General features: G+C 38.5%; 1 protein-coding gene across 3 annotated transcripts in view; it reads right to left on the reverse strand.

Annotated features, from left to right (window-relative positions):
- Window positions 1–19,433, reverse strand: part of DIAPH3 (diaphanous related formin 3) — a 403,620-nt gene that overhangs the window by 257,824 nt on the left and 126,363 nt on the right. For all 3 annotated transcript variants that reach the window (XM_072135306.1, XM_072135307.1, XM_072135305.1), the window contains 6 exons: window positions 16,605–16,715; window positions 14,967–15,085; window positions 12,313–12,429; window positions 6,406–6,524; window positions 6,252–6,316; window positions 2,223–2,327 (listed from right to left, as the gene is read on the reverse strand). In XM_072135306.1, the coding sequence (XP_071991407.1) occupies window positions 2,223–2,327; window positions 6,252–6,316; window positions 6,406–6,524; window positions 12,313–12,429; window positions 14,967–15,085; window positions 16,605–16,715 (636 nt within the window). The remainder of the gene's footprint in view (window positions 1–2,222; window positions 2,328–6,251; window positions 6,317–6,405; window positions 6,525–12,312; window positions 12,430–14,966; window positions 15,086–16,604; window positions 16,716–19,433) is intronic.

A 19,433-nucleotide genomic window follows, 5' to 3' on the forward strand; every position in this document is an offset into this window, starting at 1 on the left:
AAATGTTCAGGCATATGAACAGACATATACATTAAGGCTAAGCTCTCATCTCTATTTGTTTTTCTGTATCTGAAACAAAAATGGTAAAATTAAGGAAAACATGAATTAATGATGAGCTTTTATTGTTGTGCACCAGATAATCATTCACCATCATCTGGCGCAATGAATCTGATAAGGTCCAGTTCTCATTTCCGTTAGGTCTTCAGCTATTAACTTCCATAAACGTGAGCCAAAGCCAAGATTGGTGTTCATAGAATGAAATCGACCTTTTCTGTTTGTTTGACCATCTTTTGTTTGGCTTCCAAGAAGTGAATAAAATACCTTAAGACACAACACAGATGTGAACAGGGCAGAACTTTGAACTATGAAACCATTATACAGAACTAGTAAACGGGCCTCTTAAAAAAATTGGATTATATGTTGGACTGCTCATCAATTTCTGGATGATGATTTTTTCTTTAAACTCGTGTGTTGCACAGCTCCCATTTTATTCCTCCTAGATGTACATTTTAAAAAAAGTTATCAATCAGTGCTGAATGCTTGTATATACAAAGAAAATGCTACCACTCTGCTGTCAATTACTTCATGAAATGGAACAAAGAAATTGTTTATTGATGTTTTTTTTTTTTTTTTGGGGGGGGGGGGGTCTCATATTCCACAACTGTAATTTCATGGGGGACACTAGCATTTACCTAAAAGGTTATATGAGGAAATCCAATAGCAAAAAAATAGGGGCTCCCTAACAACAAGATTACCCACTGCAGCTTTGGGACACCACTCACAGGTTTTTTGGGTCTATACTGCCAAATCTCAGAATGTTACAGGAGTAAGCTGGACCTTACCTATATTTTCCTTTTTTTGTGATCATATTAGGAAAGAGGACAGTTCATCTCTTAGCAACACAAAGTATTGTATGTAGTGTGAGAAAACCAATACAAAGCAGAGACAGTTGTGCAACAGCTGCCAAATGTATTTCCAAATTGTGAAACATTATTCAGTCCGGTAGGGCAGAGGTCTTTTATATAAATTGTTCAGACTTCCTTTTCTTTCTGATGCTCAGTCTACTAGAATATAGAAGTTGTAAACCTGTCACCATCATGGACAACATGCTGTAAGCATTTTGTAGGCCTAAATGCTCAAGAGAGGTCCCCTATGACATTACGAAACTCTAAAATGGTAATTTCTCTATACTGCCTGCATTAAGTATAAGTTTTGTACACAAGTTTTCCATGAGAGAAGAAGGTTGAGGCATATTTAGAACATTTCATTATAAATAATCCACTAGGGATGCATTAAAAATATTGTAACTCTTGAATTTTAACAAATCAGTCGCAGGCAATACTGCCTGTTGTGATCACCTGCCAGCACAGTAAGTAGCAGCTGTAAGGACTGCCCGAGGCTATCCAGAGTATCTGCGTATTTCTTGATATTAGATGTGTATACAATAAAAATGAAATGAATAATACAAATGTACTAAAAATTCACTACTTAAGGTTTGAAGCCATCATTTTATACACTCCTAAAGCTCGTTTTCAGTCCCCTCTCAGCAGGTCAAGCTAAGCGGTGAATACTATTTCTTATCATTTATACTTAAACTTTTCTCCTTTTCTTGTGTATTCTTATAATAACCAACGTAGACCATACACACAAATACGCCCTATATATTTAAGACTTGTGAAACAGAACAATTACATGCCTATATAGGAAATAATGGAGCTTTGTCATGTTCTCATCTGTTTACTTTCCGAAATTGAAAAATTATCACGGAATATTCTTTTCTATGTGGCAGGTTATCGTTCACTGCAGGTTACCAAAAGCCGTAGGTTCAACAAAATAGATTACTGAAGGAATAATTTCCTTTGTCGAGACAAAGATCAGTGATGAATGCCAAATCCAGGAGCTGAAGAGTTTTTACCCTCTGTGGTTAAATACTTACAACAAATGTGACACTGAGAGCAAAGCCTAAATGAAACACATTTAATTAACATAAGATTAAGCACAAAAATAGATCAATTTAAGATCACACATGGCTAATTAATGACTCTTTATAATACTTTTTGAACGTTAAAGTGGCACCTATGAATAAGAAAATTGATAGTAAACAATTCCAAGAGGGTGTTAAGAAATCTGAAATCCTACTCATGTTTGAAAGGTATTAAGTGGAATTTGCTTCTACAGTCATGTTCTTGTATTCAATAGATTCATTTAACATGGTCCATTACCTGGGATTTAAAAGCCTGTAATTCTGCTTGAAGTTCATTGATTTTTTCTTCATTTTTCTGCAATTGGGACTGGGTCTCTTGGCGAATTGTAAATTCCTCTTCGTACTGAAAAGCACAGAAATACCTAGTGTCATTTTCCAAATCCATACCTACTAAAAATTCAGTGTTTTGTTTTCATTACACTGAGGGTAAGGGAAAGGAACACAGGTTCTCTCTAGACTGTAAAATACATGATACAAAAATAGATTTTATAACAAATGTAATGAATGGTGTGAAAAAAATTAAAGAGTAACTAAACCTTTGAACCTTTTTTAAATTATTATTTCAGAAATGAAAAGAGCAGGTAAGAATAGTAAATTGTAATTCACTTCATTAAGTAAAGCAGCTCTGCTAAGCTACGTATCTGAAAACATTCAGAGCTCCTTCCAACCAGACAGATGAGAAGGCTAATGATTAACTCTTTCCATACCAAGAGCATATTTCTCTTGACGAGTCAGCTCTCAAACGAGATTAAAGACACTTTAAAGATTTAAAGTGTTAAGTTAAGAGGCTCCTCTATGTCTCTGCTGTCAGTGGATACAGAACAGAAAGCTGAGCTACACAAACTGATTAAAAAAAATCTGCTATCAAAATCCAGTATGATAAATCAAGGACAATTACCATGACCCAGGCGCCATTATTGTGCGAATCTTCTTATAATTGTTAACCATGGCCTCCTTCCTTCTAAAATCAACTTTTAAAATGATTCTAATTAGTCTGAAGGACGGAATCCCATCTGTGTTCTAGCTTTACAAGTTGTTACACTGTCTCACCCTCTTCCCTGCTTCTTCAGCACTTGTGAAGTCAGCACTGGGGGAGATTGAAACAGTACAATAAAGCCAGATCAAAAATGTTCCTTAGCATAAATGTAATAGTTTATTTTATTAGAAACTCTGCCAAGGATAACAAATATAAGAAGATTACCAGAGTCGCTGCGCCTTTATTTAGGAGCAAGTGTCCCTGGATTATCATGATGGATTTTGATGATAGATTTCCTTTAAATAAGGATGAAATGCAGAGAAAAAAGAAGCACAAAGGAACATATTACTTTAATAAACTAAATTACATCTTAAACCTCTGCAATTAGGCAAAATTACGATAAGCTAGTTAAATAACACACATGCAATATAGTGTATACAGCTTCTAAACCCATATTTATACTTTGTTTGGACAATTTTATTATGTTTTGCTGTTGATCAAAAAAAGATATATGTATTGAACCAAATTATCCCCTGAGCTATTGGAAATACATCATACTGGGCAGGTATCATCTATAATGCAAAGTCAGTGGTAGTCTGAAACACACTTAGTATTTTATTATTTTAGGCTGCTATGCTCTCCCACCCCTGCCACCCTAACATCTGAAAATAGCTCTAGCCCTTGTGAAACATTCCTTTAAATTAAAAGGTAGAGTAAGGGACTTAAAGGCAACCTACCACCACGAATCTACCTATAAAGGTAGATCGGGTGGTAGGTGGATGTAAGGGACATAAGGATAGCTCTTTTTAGAGCTAATCCTCACGTCCCCGCTAACTTTTGGTAAACTTTATTCAACTAATATGTAAATTTCGTTATGTGGCTACTGGGACGTGGAGTAGCCGGCATGAGCTATCCTCGCGTCCCTTACATCCACCTACCACCCGATCTACCTTTATAGGTAGATTCGTGGTGGTAGGTTCTCTTTAAATATTTTGAGATTGTAGAGCATTTTCTACATTTCATATATTGTTTCTTTAGATAGGCTAGAAATAGTAATGGTAAATGCCAAGTGGCCATATTCCATTACACAAACTGACTGGACCATCTAGAACAGTGGTGGATGACTGCAAATACAGAGACAAGTGGGGGATGATATATATATATATATATATTACACATTACTTATTACATGTATATGACGTGCAGACAATTCATCATTTGAAGCTGTGGCTGTTTCAGCTATGTATACAATTGTCATCCCATATTTCTAAATTTGTTTAATAAAATGTAATAGTTTTTAACTTAAAGAATATATTAGTGAAAATGTATGCTTTGGGCAACACATTCAATTTGTATGTTATATGTTCATTTAAAATAACCATGTTGCTTCGTCAAATGGGAAAAACAAGATAAATGTGCTTCTCCGTGCCCATGACATTCTGAATCATGCAGACAGATTAAAAACAGAAGAGATTAAGTCACATATTGTAAAAATAAATCTCCAATAATGAAGAGGTTTCACTGCATTACTGTCTCATTGTTGAGAAAAGAAATATCCTGCAGAGTTTCCAAGATTCATGGGAATTGAAAGAAGTGAAATGCCAAAGACTGAGAAATCCATACTGTGTTTATTTCTTAGGATGAAAGTAAATTGGATATGATAGATGATGGTTCAAGTGAATGTTTCAAGGTAAGGCTATTATTTTAACGTTTGCTTGGATTGTTCGGAAGTTAATAATATGCACATAGATAACTGAATCTTAATCAGCACCGGCTTTTTTATTTGTGGCCATTTAAAGAAAAAATGTATACATGAAAAAAAGAAAGAAAAGAAATGCCTATTTTAAAAATACAGAAAAACTAGGTAAGGAAATAAATTCTATATTAAAACAGCCTAGTCACCCCAATAACAATCCCCCAGCAATGAAAAAAAATAGATATATAGGACTTAAAAATATTATCTACCAATAATAATAATAATAATAATAATAATAATAATGCAACCAAAAGCTCATACTGCCTATTATTCGGTTATTTTTGTGAATCACTAATGGATCTGTTAGCCAAAGTTAGTTAATAATGATGTATAACACTGTATGTACTAGGTCAGTGATGGCAAACCTTTTTGACGCCGAGTGCCCAAACTACATCCAAAACCCACATATTTTTTGCAAAGTACCGATGCAACAATTCAAACAGCAGCTTATTACTCCCTGCTCTGTCACATGTTTAAATTGTATAGGCACCTGAGGACACCAATACAGTACAAAGAAGGAGAAAAAGCTTTGGTTATGATTGTAGCTTCCTTCTAGGATCCTGGGCTGCCTGGGACTGCAAGAGGCCTTTAGTCCTGTCTGGCAAAGTCTGTTGTGGGGTGCTTGCGCGGGTGCCGGCGCGGGTGCCCATAGAGAGTGCCCCGTGCCATAGGTTCACCACCACTGTACTAGGTGATATTTGGACTCTTTCTGCAGGAAAAAATAACCCAGCCACTGTACCAAAGCAGGTGTGACCTCGATAAAAGGGACATGACATAAGAAACAGGGGGCTTAACCAAAATTCTGATAAAAAATGGAACTAAGAGGAGGGGCAAAGTAAGAGTACACAGTCTTAAACTTTACAGAAACACAGCACATACTTTCTCCAAAAACAAAACTCCATGTAAATTATGGTCTAAAATGAAGTTTACCACATTTCCACAAGTATTAGAATCTGATGGCATTAATTTGTAGATGCACATTATTTCCAGAAAAAACTTTATTATTTTTGTGCATTATGCCATTTCTAAGAAATTCCCATTTAAATCCATATGCTAATGACGCAGTTGGAGAACCAACATCATGTCTTCCTTACCCAGAGCACTGTTGTTCCCGCCTGGACCACTATCCTCACATAAGCAGAAGATTTGTCTCTTGAGAATCATGAGAAAACTGGTTAACAGATGCCTCATTAGCATGCAGACTAAACTGGGAATATCCTGGAATGGCATAATGGACAAATATAATAAATGTATATTGAAAATCAGAGTGCATTGCTGTACAACACAATGACAGCAGGTTATAACACTCGTGGAGGTGGTAGACTTCCTTGTAGTGTGAGGAAAAGCAGCATTAGCATCAGAAGGATACAGCTTTCAAGAAGCATACTATTCTAGAATGATGTGACATGCTATTTTATAGATTGTCATCAAAAATGATTCCTCTCCATTGACCAGATTGTAGCATGCCACATAATTATCCAAAACCCTTTTCTTACGTAATTTTGTAGTCCTAAGTATATCTCTAACGTACTAACTTTTTTCGCCATCTCCAGGTATCTTTCTTCAAATTCTTCTGTCTTTGCTTTGTCAATACAGACATCTGCAAAACAAGAAATAGACAAGTTTTGAGTCAAAAAGCAGCTGTCAGAGTTTCAATATTCCAGCTGAGCAGTTGATGGTAACACTTACCTAGCAAATAACCGAAATCCACATCTAATCTTTTCCTGTAAGTGAAATCAGGATCTACACCACTACGATGCAGGACTATCTGAGATACACACTCTTCTATTATTTTGAAATATTGTGGTCTTAGAGGGGAGGAAAAAAAACACATTGTTAAATTGAGGAATATAAGTAAAAAAAATAAATTATTTGAAGATGTGTAACCAAACAGCTCTGCATCATCATAATGTATTAATATATTAACATACAGAATACCTAACCTATAAACAAACATTACATATACATGAATCAAAAGTTGCTTATAGTTACATTAATAAACTATGTACTGTACAGTCTCAGATATCTAAATATTAAAATTATATAATAAAAAATTGACCATTTTCATAACCTAAGTATATTTAATTTACTCATCAGGTGTGCAGGTGTGTGAAATTAAACTAGTAAAAATTCTGATTAAAGCTTGTAAAAATGGGTGATATTGATAATGTCATTCATATACACAAAATAAACAATTTATCCTAATCTTCTCTGGACTATACATTAGCCAAGAATAGTCAACAAACCTGGTAAGAATGACAACTAGGGCAAAACAGACGTTTTCTCACCTCTCCCATCAAATCTCTCCTAAAATTGCCCCCAACTTCTACAGGGGAGCTATCTGTATGTCACAAACATGCCCCATCCAGCATCCTGAACTTGGAAAATGTAGGGGGTTAGAACCGTGTGTTAAGCACACGTAGAAGGATCTTTGTGCTGGTCCGATCCCATGGACTGAACACACTGCACAGGGGAGTCTTTGCATCATATATGTCGGTAGAACAGTTCTTACAGTACGGACACTTCTGTTCGGCCGACAGACAAGGACTCCTGACATCATATTTCTCTAACGCTAATACTTTGGATAATTGTTATTTTTAGTTCCCGTGGAGCGTGAACAAAACAATTGCTACATCAAGGCTTCTAATTTCAACGTCTACAGATCCATCAAACTGAACACGAAAAAAATTAAACAAATGCTGTACATGAAGTAATATGGTTTAGAATGGTCAACTAATCTACAGGCATAAAAACAGACTGCAAAGTTGGTACAAAAGAATCAATCTCTGCTTTTCTTAAATTATTAAAATGGTGCCGTTCGTCCTCACAGGGGACAGCGGCGGAATAAATTATCCAGGTAAGAAGTGGATAATCCAATAAAGCACTACGTTATGAGGAACAATTTCATTTTTATTCCACAACACGACATTCTCCCATCTCTTATGATCAGAAAAATCTGCATGTGGCAAACACACTGCAATTAATCCCCATGAAGATCCCTCTAAACTGCGCAAATGGAAAGTTGTCTCATTGTCAGAAGTGACTGGGTCACAGGTGCTTAGAACACAATACACACTAAAAATCAATGTATTACTGTAAGCCGCTCTCTAAGCGTATTATTTATCTGCTGTCATGAAGGGAATTGCTTTAATGTTATTTCCCGATTAGAGCTCTTATTCCAGCATTATGTACACACGCACACGTTATAACAACTAAACTAATTATGCAAAGTGTTCCATGAAAAGCAGGAGTAATGAAAGGCAAATATGGGAAAACATGATCAATCCCATGTGCCAATTACTAGGGATAACAGCGTCATAATAACAAATATTTATTAGAATGGCATTACATATATTTATGACATTGACATAGCCAATGAACTCCAAATTAAATGACTGAAGATGGAAAAATAAAGCATTGGAGAGGAGGGTGGCTTTACAACCGCTGGTTATTTACATAGATGTAATCCAAATAATTCCCCTTAATAGCAGTTCTTGTGTCACATTTTATTGCAAGCACGTTCCCATAATGCAAGAAATATCTCCAAATTAACACGTGGTGGGAATATTGAACAGATCGATTACAGAAGAAATCATCACTCTGAGCTGGCTCCATCGTCTCTGTGCCATCAGAGCAATGAAAAAGAACAAAAGGAAAGAAAAAGCAAACAATATATTCTTTATCAATGTAAAGTTGGTGCAGTAAATTGGAGCTGCTTTCATTAAGACTGAACACATCAGCATAATATATTAATACCAAAAATGTTTCAGCAGCAATAAGACTTAAAAGGTGAGGTATGAAATGTCCTTTCTACAATTCATACATTTTTGGGAATGTTCCCCACAAGTAATGTGAAAATGGAGTAAAGAAGAGTCATATTTTGTCAAAGACGAGTCAAGTTTAGAGGCTACAGCAAGTGTCACATCTGCTGTTCAATAGTTTCTAGAAACACGGTTTTAAAGATTAAAGATAAGAATCTCATCTTTCAGATCAAAATTTGTGATTCTGTAATTGACAGAACAATATATGCAGGCAGCTAAAGACAAATATTTATCAGTGCTTGTCCTCTTTTCTGGCACGCAAAAACTGTATAGCACTGTATGCCAGCACAGCCGCCTGCGGGATACATCAGGAGAAAAGAGCCTGCTCATGTATCAAAACGTGGGGTGGGTTGTCATCATCCACAGACATATGATAAACTTCCCCCATCCTTTCAAAAAAAAGATGCTTTTAAAAACCCAATTCCAACCATAGGTTTTCAACTGACTGTTTCTCTGCTTCTTTAAAGACCCGCGGGTCTTCTATGCGATCCGTCTGGCTGCGGCTGAGGTCCGGTTAGATTTTTAATTTTTTTTAATCAACTGTCCGGGGTTCAATCATAATGGCGGGGGGGTCCGGCTCCATAACGGGGCAATGGGGCTGGCAGGCTAATGTACTGGGGCACAGGTGCTGGCAGGCTAATGTACTGGGGCACAGGTGCTGGCAGGCTAATGTACTGGGGCAGGGGCTGGCAGGCTAATGTACTGGGGCAGGGGCTGGCAGGCTAATGTACTGGGGTATAAGTATGTAAAGGGCATGTGCTGTCAATGCTATACCAATACTGGGCTTCTGTATACCAACAGAGGCTGGTGGTGAAAGAAGGAGCCAAGCTGGACCCGAGTGTCAGAGAGAGGCAAGTTATCTGGAAGCCGGGCCTATCCACAAGAGACACCTAGACCTCTGTCCTTCCAAATCAAATGACCTCCAGGTACGGAATAAATGGAGAGGCAACTGCAAAAGTCCAAAACTCCAATTTACATATGTGGGAGTTATGTAAACAACCTGCCACCCATCTCTCCATTCACTACTATAAAAGGTCACTTGGTACCCAAAATGGTTTCAATAAAAATGTCTGATAGTCTCACAAAAATAAGTCTTTTTAACAGCTCCATACACTATGAGTATGAAAAAGATATGGGTTTTAAAGTATCGTATATTCCGGCGTATAAGACGACCTGGTGTATAAGACAACCCCCCTACTTTGCTGATTAAAATATAGAGTTTAAGATATATTCGCCGTATAAGACTACCCCTTTTCCAACGCATACAAAACACCGGTAAAAATTTAAAAAAAAAAACAGATTTGAATTTAACATGGTCCTTTTTTTAAAAAAATTTAAATTCTTATGACATGCAGGTATATAGCAGGAAAACTGTCGCTCATAAACATAAGGCATACAACAATAACATTACCATCATCCATTTTACTGTAAACGTTACCATACTGTACCTTAAATTTTTATTTTATTAAATATTCCATGCCATGTACTTAGAAGCGGGAAAAAAAATTCCAAATGCAATGAAAATGGTGAAAAAAAGCATTTGCGCCATTTTCTTGTGGGCTTGGATATTACGTCTTTCACTGAGCGCCCCAAATGACAGGTCTACTTTATTCTTTGGGTTGGTACGATTACGGGGATACCAAATTTGTATAGGTTTTATAATGTTTTCATACATTTACAAAAATGAAAACCTCCTGTACAAAAATAATTTTTTTGATTTTGCCAACTTCTGGCGCTAATAACTTTTTTATACTTTGGTGTACGGAGCTGTGGGTGGTGTCATTTTTTGTGAAATTTGATAATATTTTCAATGATATCATTTTTAGGACTGTACGACCTTTTTATCACTTTTTATAGATTTTTTTTATATTTTTCAAAATGGCAAAAAAGTGCCATTTTCGACTTTGGGCGCTATTTTCCGTTACGGGGTTAAACGCATTGAAAAACCGTTATCATATTTTGATAGATCGGGCATTTTCGGACGCGTCGATACCTGATGTGTTTATGATTTTTACTGTTTATTTATATCAGTTCTAGGGAAAGGGGGGGTGATTTGAAATTTTAGGTTTTTTTATTATAATTTTTTTTTTATTTATACTATTTTTCAGACTCCCGAGGGAACTTTAACCCTAGGTTGTCTGATCGATCCTACCATATACTGCCATACTGTATATGGGGATTTTCCTCATTCATTACAATGTGTTATCAGCACATTGTAATAAAGGGGTTAAAACGAAATAGCCTCAGGTCTTCGGAAGACCCGAGGCTACCATGGAGACGGATCGCCCATGCGCCACCATCTTTTTGAGGCTGCCGGCAGCTTTGCCGGCAGCCAACGCTGTGAGAACACCCGCGATCGGTGCTAGCACCGATATGTTACCGGTAAGCCTTTGCTGCAATATGCCCGTGAGCCCTCTCCATGCAGCGCGACCCGACCGCCGCCGTGAATACACGGCGGGCGGTCGGGATTACCGGCGTATAAGACGACCCCAGAGAAGACAGAAGATTTTTCTGTCTTCAAAAGTCGTCTTATACGCCGGAATATACGGTACATGGGATTTTAGAATATGAGATTTCTTTTTCATTAGTAGTAATAATAATAATAATAATAATAATTAAGCATAACTGTTTCTTTAACTGCGTAGTCATTTGTAAATAGTAATATATACTTTACTGGAAAACAGAATTTTATCATTCAAGATAGCAGGGTGGAAGCATTGTCCTCATTTAAATGAAACTTTATTAAATGTAAATTTTCTCATCTTGCATTCATTATAATATTTCATGGCAATTTATTATACGGTAAACCTTGATCTTACGGCAAGGGGTTACTGAGCACCACAGACCAGTGGTGGTGAACCTTTTGTAGTCAGAGTTCCCAAACTACAACCAAAATCCACTTATTTACCGTGAAGTGCCAACATTTTAATTGCTACCTGTTTTTACACATCTTTCAATCATATCGGCCCTCTGAGGCAACCAATACAGTTTAAATTTGGATTGGATTTGGTGAACTCTTTCCTGGAGTGATGGTCTGAGTACCCACAGAAATGGCTCTAAATGCCACCTCTGGCACCAGTGCCATAGGTTCACCACCACTGCCATAGACCGTCTTCCCACCAAAAACAATAGGGCACATTCACTTACCTGGTCCCTGCGCGATCCCCGATCCAGAATGTCTGACGAGGATGAACTCTGCCGCAATTCATGAAGATCGTGCACCCGATATCCTGCATGTGTTGCTTCCCCGATCAGGTCCGCCGGAGTTCACCTTCTTCTTCCCAATGCATGTAAGTGCTTGGCTTGCAACACAATTTTGAAGTCAAATCCCGCGGTTTGTCCGAATCCGTCGGATCGTCCGACAGCCCGCATGTGATTTGTGTTGCATGAAAGCCGGCGCGATTGCTCCTAAATCCGATCTTGTGGGCCAAAAACCTCTTTTAAAATCGTCGGGATGTCCGACGTAAGTGCGGTCCGCTGGGCCCTTAGTAAATGAGCCCCAACACGTGAAAAAGTAGAGAACTCTGGATGACCCCCATGCAGCAGCAATTTCAAGTTGTGTCAAAAACTATATATTTAACTATCACATCTAGAAAAAGACATGCAAAAGTGACACAAACCCCTAGCATTATGGTTCTGCGCCACCCCTGAAACTGGGTTTATCTAAAAAAAAAAATCATAAAGACTAGCTTTCAGTAAAATGACATGAGAAATAAACATATAAAACTTTATAAATGAAATAGGACATGGTGACAAATAAGCATATAATTCCAACCTTGCAAAATTATCATTCCGGATTATCAGAAGATGCTGTAGAATGGAAAGAAAATATCCTTCAGAATACGTGTTCTTGATAGAATTCCACAGCACACTGAAAACATCGCTGGCATCAGTTCCAATGTTAAGGTAATAAATCTGATGGACTCCAGGATATAATTACATTTATCCACGGGAAATGAAAATTTCATATAACATTACAGCAATTGTATATGATAATTTTCCACTATTCAAATATTTTTAATAATTCTGCCCAATCTGCTAGTCTCTCATGTCCATCAGCAAGTGCCGAAGGTTATTCCAAACCCTTCACTGCCAATAGCACAAGGCTCACTGTGAATATTTAAGTTATAGGCAAGCTGCTGGACATACAATATACATCTAAAAAAGATCTGGAAAAAATTAATAAGGACTGGAAAATTATGTGCATTAAAATGTTTCTGACATTGTTTTGCCTTTATCAGATGTTAATCAGTAAGAGGACATACCGGTAAACATAAAGTTTATAGTCTCCAGATACCGTATTTTTCGGACTATAAGGCTAAATTCACACTGCTGTGAGCCCGCCGCAACGTAGCACGGCGGGCACACGGCAGCGTGGAGAGAGGAGGAGGTGGTGAGCGCAGCTCACCCCCGCCCTTCTCCATAGGAAGTAATGGCGCACGGCGCCGTAATACGGGGAAAGATAGGACATGTCCGCACGTGTGCGGCACCGTACCGCTCCCGTACAGGGCCGTGAGCCCATAGAAGTGTATGGGGGACGTATATCGGCCGTATATACGTCCCCCATACATGTGTGTGAATGTAGCCTAAGGCGCACAAAAAATCCTTTGATTTTCTAAGAAATCAAAAGTGCGCCTTATATATGAACCGTACAGACAACAGCTGCCTTGCATTGTGCACAGGTCTGCCACCTGCTGGTCATTCATCCTTATAATCAGGTGCGCCTTATATATGAACCTAGATGTTTTAGTAGGCATTTATTGATGTTGCGCTTTATAATCTGGTGTGCCTTATAGACCGAAAAATACGGTATGCCTTTGTACATTAAAAGCTTGATGTTTTTGGCTTGTAAAGCTAGTTGTTTAGGAAGGTTTTGGATTACATTCTCTAAACCAGGATTACCAAAAAAAATATATATATTTGATATTTATCAAGTCATTACTTGTTTTTTTATACTTACAATCACATGGAATAGCATCAGATACCACAAAGAAAAGGGGGCATAGAGATAAATTTGAAGAAATGAAAATATGATTGACCTCAACGGTGCATCCAAACGTTCAGTTTTTTAGATGCAGTTTTTGATGTTCAAATCAGGAGTGGATTGGAAAAAGAGGAGGAGCAGCATCTCCCAATTAAATGTTCTCGGCCATTAGGATCCACCCAAAAAGGGTTGAAAATCATGGCTGCTTCCCTTCCAAAACTTGTTTCTCACCTGACCATGAGCATGGTGCAACTAAAAAACTCCATCAGATTCTTTTTCCATACAGCTGAGCCGCAATACCAGCACAGGCTATAGTCAGGTGTGAAACGTTATTTTAAAAAAAATACTTAGGGTAACCATAATTCTGAGCAATCAAAGAAACCCCCCAAAAAACCATAATTCTGTTACCGGTGTCCCTGGGAATCATTCCTTAAAGTATTTTGCCTCTCAGTCCCCATTTAGCACCTTTTTTGGCCCATAGAAACCATGCAAATACCTAAACTAAGCAAATAAAGGGGCGGGGCTTGGCCAATGTGACATCACAAAATTGCGCTGCTGACCAATGAGACCATAGCTTGTGCATCAGACGGACCCACACAGGATAGTGTGGAGAGCGAGTTCACGTGTGGCAGTAACACATGCTTTTTCAAACACATTACGGCTGAGAAGAGGAGATTTGCGTGAGTACATTGCGGTTACATAACGCATGTGTTAATGCCATGTGTGAACGCGCCCTCAGAGACTGAATCATGTAAATAAGCAAAAATTTGAAAGTTTATTCAATTAGAAAAAAAAAATGCAGCACAGCACACGGGGCAGATTGAAGACTTGGAGAAGCACAATGCACAAATCACTGCTAATCTCTCTCGTCTGGGAGAGGAGACTGTGTACGAGCTACAGCTTCTGGTGGATGATTTGTTTATATACAAGTGTAGGGAAAGCTGAGGCTATATAGGGAGATATAAGAGTATCAGTGTTTTGTTATTACATTAGTTAGGGCTTCTGGGAGCACATGACTGAGTGCTAGAAGCAGCCATGAGGAAATCAGCTGAGAGCACTTCAGGGGGAGAGGGGTTAACATTCTCAATGTCTTCAGCACAAAGAATACAGGAAGTACCTAGCAATGGTGACAGAGGCCGAAAGCAGGAAGAAGACTGCTGAATAGCAGTGAAAGGAGCAAGATACGTGTAACTCATCCAATTGGAAATGTTTATGTCAATCATAGATTTACATTATGACAAATAAATATGAAGTTCTGAATGCCCCAGACGTCTAATGTGGGCTTTTATGTCTGAGCTGAAAGCCAGTATAGGAATACTTCTATTCCAAATAACAAGTTGCCAGTATAATATTCCACAATCTTTATTAAAGCCACTTTGCATTGCCTATGCCTTCATATTATTATAGGTCTCAAACTATAGTTTCTGCAATTTAAGAAAGGATATTCCATTTCCAATCTGACATCTTCAAGGCGATGAGAAAACTCAATCATGTCTTCCTCCTTATGTTCATCAAACACTCTCAGCTGGATGTCCAAGGCATCATTGCGGATGTTCTTTAATTGCTATGTGTGGTGGGGAAAAGACTTAGACTTACTAATACATATAGCTAGAGGCATATGTAAAACATTCATCATACAGACAATCTGCTCCAATTTAGGAGCCTTTTTCTCCCATACAAGGGTTAGTAATGCTATACAATTTAATAAAGAGACAAACCTAGGCTCTGACTAGCTCTGAGTGAACCCTTTAAATGTTACAGCCATGGATATTTATCAGAAGTTTCTGAAAGCAGAACTTTTCTAGTTGTCTATGGCAACCAAGCAGAGCTCAGCTTTCATTTTCCCACAGCTATTTACTCAATTAAAGCTCTGATTGGTTGATATGGACAACTACAACAATTGTGCTCTCGAACACTGCTGATAAATCTCCTACAACGTTGAACACCGTTTTTAAAGAGGACCTGTCACCCTGTATAAGCCCGCTAAGACCTGCTTAATGAAGTAAGCAGATCCTAGTCCTACCCCAGAGGTAGCAGTATTAAACTACTAGCTGTATTGTAACCTTCAGATAAAGGTAGTAAACACTGCAATACATAGCGGTGTGAACGCCAGAACAAGCTTAGAGCGGTGCAGTGTATTCAGGAGGTGGCAGTCCGGGGCACTCCCCCCTCTTGAGATTCGGGCCAGACTACCCTTACACGCCGGCCCGCTGTAAGCTTGGTCCGGCATTCACAGCGCTACGCACTGTATTGTTTGCTAGCTTTAACAGAAGGTTCCAATAAAGCTAGCAGACTGCTATGTCTGGGGTAGCGCTAGGAGCTGCTTACTTTAGTAAGCAGCAGCTAGTAGGTTTATACAGGATGACAGTCCTTCTTTATGGGAACCTGTCGTGCCAATTTGGAACAATAAACCACCCACAGATACTAATGTACCAGTGATTAGTGTCCCAAATAACCCTGTAAGATAAATTTTAACACACTCCTTGACTCCTTTCAGAGTTTCCACGTTGCAGCAAAGGAAGTCTGCTTAGTACACCCCAGCTTCGCTATGCAAGTACAGTACGTACGGCACATGCACAATAAATCCGTGGTGTTATCCCATCTAAGCATTAGGAGAGGCACAGGATCTTCAGGTGTAACTCTGTGTTGTCTCATCAGATTCACATCTAGATGAGTTTTTATTTCCCCTTGTAAAACCACAGGTCAATTTGGGATCCTAAACTGCAGGTCCATGACCTATAGCTGGTTTAGGATCTGAAAATGACCTGACAGGTCGCCTTCAGTTTCATTAAGAATAATATTTGATATATGTCTGGGAATATTAATGCTTCCAAAAAAATCTATAAAAGCAGGGCACTTATGCAGTTAATCAATGTTTAAATAGGTGACACCCGAAAAACATGCACACTGTGGCTTGTATGTTATATATACAATAATAACACTAGGGTTATTTCAAGCACATCTCGTCTCTGCCAATAGATGACATTATTCCAAAAAAAGAGAAGTTTATGAAAATCTGTTTTCCTCTCAGGTGCCTGGAAATTTAAATATTAATGTAAAAACAGTGACTACAGGGCACTTACTGGCAATATCTCCTTCAATCCACAGCGCATAAATTCATTTCTGATGTGAAGCCTGAAGTCCAGATCATCAGGCGATGTTACAAGTGCATTGATAAGCTGCATACAAGCCACCTACATCAGACAAACAGGGAGAAAATTAAAATCTCTTATTTCCAGGTTTCATTATATTTCAATGGTAAAGGGGTCATTACAAGAACAAGGACTCCCCGCTCCATGTCCGCGTGCAGAGAGAATAAATATGAGACGGAGCCCTTATAACAGATTCATTAAAATTGCATCCATGCAGGGCAATACATATTGTCATACAATCATGCAAATCGACGGCCAGATCAATACAACTAAATAGCATGTTTTTATCAGCACAAGTCATAAAATAGCGATTTTCCAAAGTAGCAGTGCAGTAAAACTTCTATCGCTATGTTCGCAGGCTTGGATCACACTGAGCGGAGCGCGTCAGCCCTTTTCAGAATTCATGGAACCAATACTGTGTAAAATTAAATCAGACTGCAGAAAGGGCTAAATGCATTACAGGTGGACAGAATTTCTGCGACATAATACCCTGCAACGTGTCGGAGAACCTTTAAGCAGAACTGAAGTTAAAAAATCGGCCTTTTGCACTGCAGCCATCTCTATGTATTTTTCATGTGTTTTCTTAAGACCTTACTGTCAAAGCTTTTCAACAGAATCGCTCCTCTCACTGTAATGAATTGCACTATAAAGGAAATGCAATGGAAGAAAGCAAAATAGTAGAAAACTGCCGCTGCTGGCAACCAGACGGAAATAATTCCCACAGGTATTATAGCTCTACAGTTGTCACCTTGAAAGCCAACAGCAATCTTCAGTCTCTGCTGTTAGCTCAGAGTCATGTTTTTCAGAACACCATGAACTGCCAGGACTAGCCGATTTATGGGGCAGCGGAGAACATGCTAGTTAAAGATAGGGATGGATTAAAGCAGTCTTGATATTGATTATCATATCTCCAAACCGCTTTACACAACTTAAATGGACTATAGATGAATGCAGGAGCAGCGCTTTGCACGCAGTAAATATTCCTATTACAATGTTTACAGAGAATTAATCCACTTATTAGAACTCCATCCTCACACAGCTTTCTTGTCCTTCGCATAGCACTCCAAGTACAGAGGCAAATCTAATGCTGGCAAATGTAAATAATCCGGCACACACATGGAATTACTAATGCCAGCTAGAAAACTGCGCCCCTCCTCTGTTCAATTCTGCTTTTCCATCTGCTACTGTCTGAATGATAAACATTTAATACCACTGTTCACACTTGTGTTGTGGCCTCCATTTTCAACATATTAAACTAGTAAAAAGTGGCTGGCCAGGAATAATTATTAATGGGTTATCCTCAGGCTACTCTAAACACTATATAGAGGGAAACCTCTTTGTGAAGACTACCCAAACATGCACTAAAAATGGTATTCTCAGGGGTGGTCTTCTAAAAGAAGGTTGCCAGTTAATGACAGTTATGGTGGAGAGTAGTGGTATAGTAGTGGTGAGGGGTATAGCAAAGAAACTGCTGCACATACAATAGGTAACAAAGATGTTCTACGTCCTAAGAGCTTTTGATTTGTGGGAAAAAAACTTTACAGTTGTTCTTTAAAGATCACCTATTATATCTTCAACATTCCACCACCCAACTAACTGCCATGGTTTATCTCTGCTATCTTGTTCTTTACACATTCCAGGTTTCTGTGGTCACTGTAGACACTTCGAGATTTTAGTCTACCTAAGGCTACATTCACACAAATGTATGGGGGGCGTATATACGGGTGACATATATATATATGCATATATATGTCTCCCATACACCGCAATGGCATCACGGCGCCATAGGCCAGTGGTACGGTGCTGCACACATGTGGCACCGTGCCTTTCCGTAGGCCGTAGAGAGATAGGACATGTCCTATCTATCGACGGAATACGGTGTCGGGCCCTCCGCTACTTTAAGGAGAGGGGCGGGGGTGAGCGGCGCACTTCCCCTCCTCCTCCTTTCCCCGGTGCCGATGTATGCCTGCCGTACTACAGTATGGCAGGCATACATCGTGTGAATGTAACCTAAGAGTAAGCCAAACAGGAAGCACATAAACCACAAACTGATCTCGTATCCAAATATTTTGTATATGATTTACAGGTGGGAATGAGGTCTGAAAAACTCACCAATTTTAGGAACCGAAATCCGAGCCCCATACTATTGAAGCATTGGCGTACACGTGCGACCAAATCTTCTAAAGGACAGTAGTCTACACCAACCCGGCAGTACCAGTTACATAAATGCGCTTGCTGTTAATTTGTGTACATCAATGCTCTATTCCAATGTGGTACTCGAGAACCCCAGTTTTATTTGAATGCTAGGGGACTCAATGATTAGACATGTACCCCCTATCCAAACTATCATTTGAGAGACAAGTACAAAACCCTAAATTTGGGTGGTTGTTTCACTGTAATTTCTTGCCCACCCAACTCTACATATTCATTTCTCTCTATAAAACATCTTAAGTGTTTGGAAACTATGATGACAGCACCGACGCATTTGTTAAATTGTATCCCCTGAAAAACAATAGATCTGTTTACTATCTACAACGTGATGATGGCTTCCAGATTAATATACAAATGTGCCCTAAGCATGCTGTCTTTATTAAATGAAAAAAATGGATTTTTTTAAGCCTTGAGGGTGCTTAATCACCAACAATATCTCATAATCAACTTTTAAAGTTAATTAGCAATTACAGTACTATTCCCATTGTTCCTGGTGCTTGAGAGAAATGTGTAAATGACAGAATGATTTATTAAAACCTTCTTAAAATG

Source organism: Engystomops pustulosus, chromosome 2 (genome assembly GCF_040894005.1).
Source record: "Engystomops pustulosus chromosome 2, aEngPut4.maternal, whole genome shotgun sequence".
In the NCBI taxonomy this organism is placed as follows: domain Eukaryota; kingdom Metazoa; phylum Chordata; class Amphibia; order Anura; family Leptodactylidae; genus Engystomops; species Engystomops pustulosus.